This window comes from Propithecus coquereli, unplaced genomic scaffold (genome assembly GCF_000956105.1).
Source record: "Propithecus coquereli isolate 6110/MARCELLA unplaced genomic scaffold, Pcoq_1.0 Scaffold522, whole genome shotgun sequence".
Taxonomy (NCBI): Eukaryota; Metazoa; Chordata; class Mammalia; order Primates; family Indriidae; genus Propithecus; species Propithecus coquereli.
The window spans coordinates 323,227-325,718 of NW_012151086.1; the positions used below are offsets into that span (position 1 = coordinate 323,227).

Consider the following 2,492-nt stretch of genomic DNA (forward strand, 5'->3'; position numbering starts at 1 on the left):
CATGCCTGTAGTCCCAGCTACTAGGGAGGCTGAGGCAGTAGGATCGCTTGAGTCCAGGAGTTTGAGGTTGCTGTGAGCTAGGCTAATGCCACGGCACTCACTCTAGCCAGGGCAACAGAGTGAGACTCTGTCTCAAAAAAAAAAAGTGAGTTATTAAGGTAAGAGAGAGCCGACATTTTTAATTTGCCATATTAAATAGATCTTAATACTAATAATTGCCTGATTTTCATTTTATTTTGAATACATTTACGTAGACAGTTGGCTTTCAACACTTAAGACTACTCCAAACACTTTTTTTTAAAGGTGAGTTAGAATTCTGTTGAAAAGGATTCACAGAGCATTTCCATGCTCAGTGAAAAAAAAAAATTTATAAAGGATTGATAAAGTTTGTGCTATTTTTGTAGGAAGAATACCAGCATGAAGTACAGTCTGGGCAGGCATTCACTATCCCTACTTTGGCATAAGATCTTCTAAGATCTGACCTATCATTTCTAGGCCTTTGGTGAAGTCTATCACAGTTTATCACACTTTCACACTGGAGCCCCTTTAAAAACACCTTCATAATATACACCACATCTTATTCAAATTTGCATTCATATCCACTAACTTGTGTACACAATACAACACACGCCCATGTTATACCATGAATGCTCAATAAAATATCTATGATCTTTGACTCAGTATTACATTTCTTACCTCCTTAATTTTATTCACGCCCTTTTCTTATGAATAAAACTCCTTTCCTACTGGAATGTATACCCTAAAACTCTGCCCATTCCTTTTTCGAAGGCCAAATTCAAACAGTACCTATTTTATGAAGACATCCTTCTAACATACCTAAATGGATTTTAACTTTTCCTTTTCTCAAACTCTCAGTGTTAGTGATTATTTTCTGCCTTATACAATGGTCACTTCTTCATTGCTCTATTGTCAACATTGGGTTTTGCATCCTTGAAGGCAAGGTCTATGTCTTACTGCTTTTGTCTTTTTATCAGATAAATTCATATATTTATTAAAAACCTAGTCTACTCCACTATAAGAAAGAGGAATGAAATTAATGTTTTCTAAGTTACACAAGGTGCCCCACATGATATGTATATCTTAATCTTCGCAGAGTATGAACTGACTCATGTTATGTCAGTTTTATAGATGAAATATTAAATAATACAGAGATTGCTGATCTTTTCCAGAAAGTAAGAGATAGAGCCAAGTTTAGTCTCTTGAAACCAAAATATATTTTCATTCCATTGTACAACACTAACTCTATTTATTTTAAAGATATCTTTAAAATTAATGTTTATTAACATACTTCATTTATATGTCAGGGGAAAATTCTACTAAAATAACATGCTCAAAAAGAAAAGACTTTAGTGTCCATTATCTTTCTGACTGTATCTTTGACATCCTTATTTCTCAGACTATAGATCAGAGGATTCAACATGGGGATCACCAGTGTGTAAAACACAGAGGCCACTTTGACCGTGTGCCTCGAGTTTTTGGAGTTGGGCACACAGTAGAGGAAGAGGATGGTGCCGTGGAAGATGGTGATGGCGGTCAGGTGGGAGGCACAGGTGGAGAAGGCTTTGCGGCACCCACTGGCGGAACGCATCTTGAGGATGGTGACAACGATGAACACATAAGACATGAGAATGATGAGCAGTGTACTCACTTCATTAAAAGTGGCAAAAACGAAAAGCAGCAACTGGTTGATGTAAGTATCAGAGCAAGAGAGAGAGAGCAGTGAGGAGAACTCACAGAAGAAGTGATTGATGGTGTTGAAACCATGAAAAGACAACTTTAAAGCAGAGCATGTCAGTATCAAGGAACATGCTACTCCCCACACATATGATCCAACCACCAGCAAGGCACAGAGTTTCTGGGACATGGCAACCGCGTAGAGCAGGGGATTGCAGATGGCCACAAAGCGATCGTAGGCCATCACAGCTAATAAAAAGGACTCAGTTACCACAAAGATACAAAAGAAAAAGAATTGGACCACACATCCCAAAAATGAAATGGTTCTGTCTGTGACGACTAGGTTTACCAGGGTCTTGGGAGCAATGATTGAGGAATAGCAGAAATCCACAAAGGAGAGGTGGCTGAGGAAAAAGTACATGGGGGTGTGCAGTTTGGGGTTAATTTTGATTATTACAATCATCCCAAGATTCCCCACCACAGTGACACTGTAGATGGCCAGAAAAATCAAGAAGAGTGGGACTTGCAGTTCCAGGTAATCTGAGAAGCCCAAGAGTGTAAACGTAGCCTCACTTCTATTTCTGTCTGACGGTAACGTGACTTCCATTTGCCAGAATCTGAAAGGCAGTCCTGAAACAAAAACATTAGGGGAGTGAGGAAATAGGAACCATGGTCGATCACCCTTACTGAGCCTAGAGGATGAAGCGAAATATCCCTTTCAGAATCTACGTGTTTATTAGCCAAGAGATACTAACACCTTAGTATATACTAATATCAAGATATGCTAATATCATAAT

General features: G+C 38.7%; 1 protein-coding gene across 1 annotated transcript; it reads right to left on the reverse strand.

Annotated features, from left to right (window-relative positions):
• Positions 1–1,336: 1,336 nt before the first annotated feature.
• LOC105820399 (olfactory receptor 5D18) lies at positions 1,337–2,310 on the reverse strand. The gene has a single exon (XM_012656873.1). The coding sequence runs from the start codon at positions 2,300–2,302 to the stop codon at positions 1,352–1,354; it is 951 nt and encodes a 316-aa protein (XP_012512327.1). The 5' UTR covers positions 2,303–2,310; the 3' UTR covers positions 1,337–1,351.
• Positions 2,311–2,492: the final 182 nt, after the last annotated feature.

Bases quoted from the DNA above. Each gene is read 5' to 3' on its own strand.
- LOC105820399 (XM_012656873.1), bottom strand. From the start codon at position 2,302: ATGGAAGTCACGTTACCGTCAGACAGAAATAGAAGTGAGGCTACGTTT.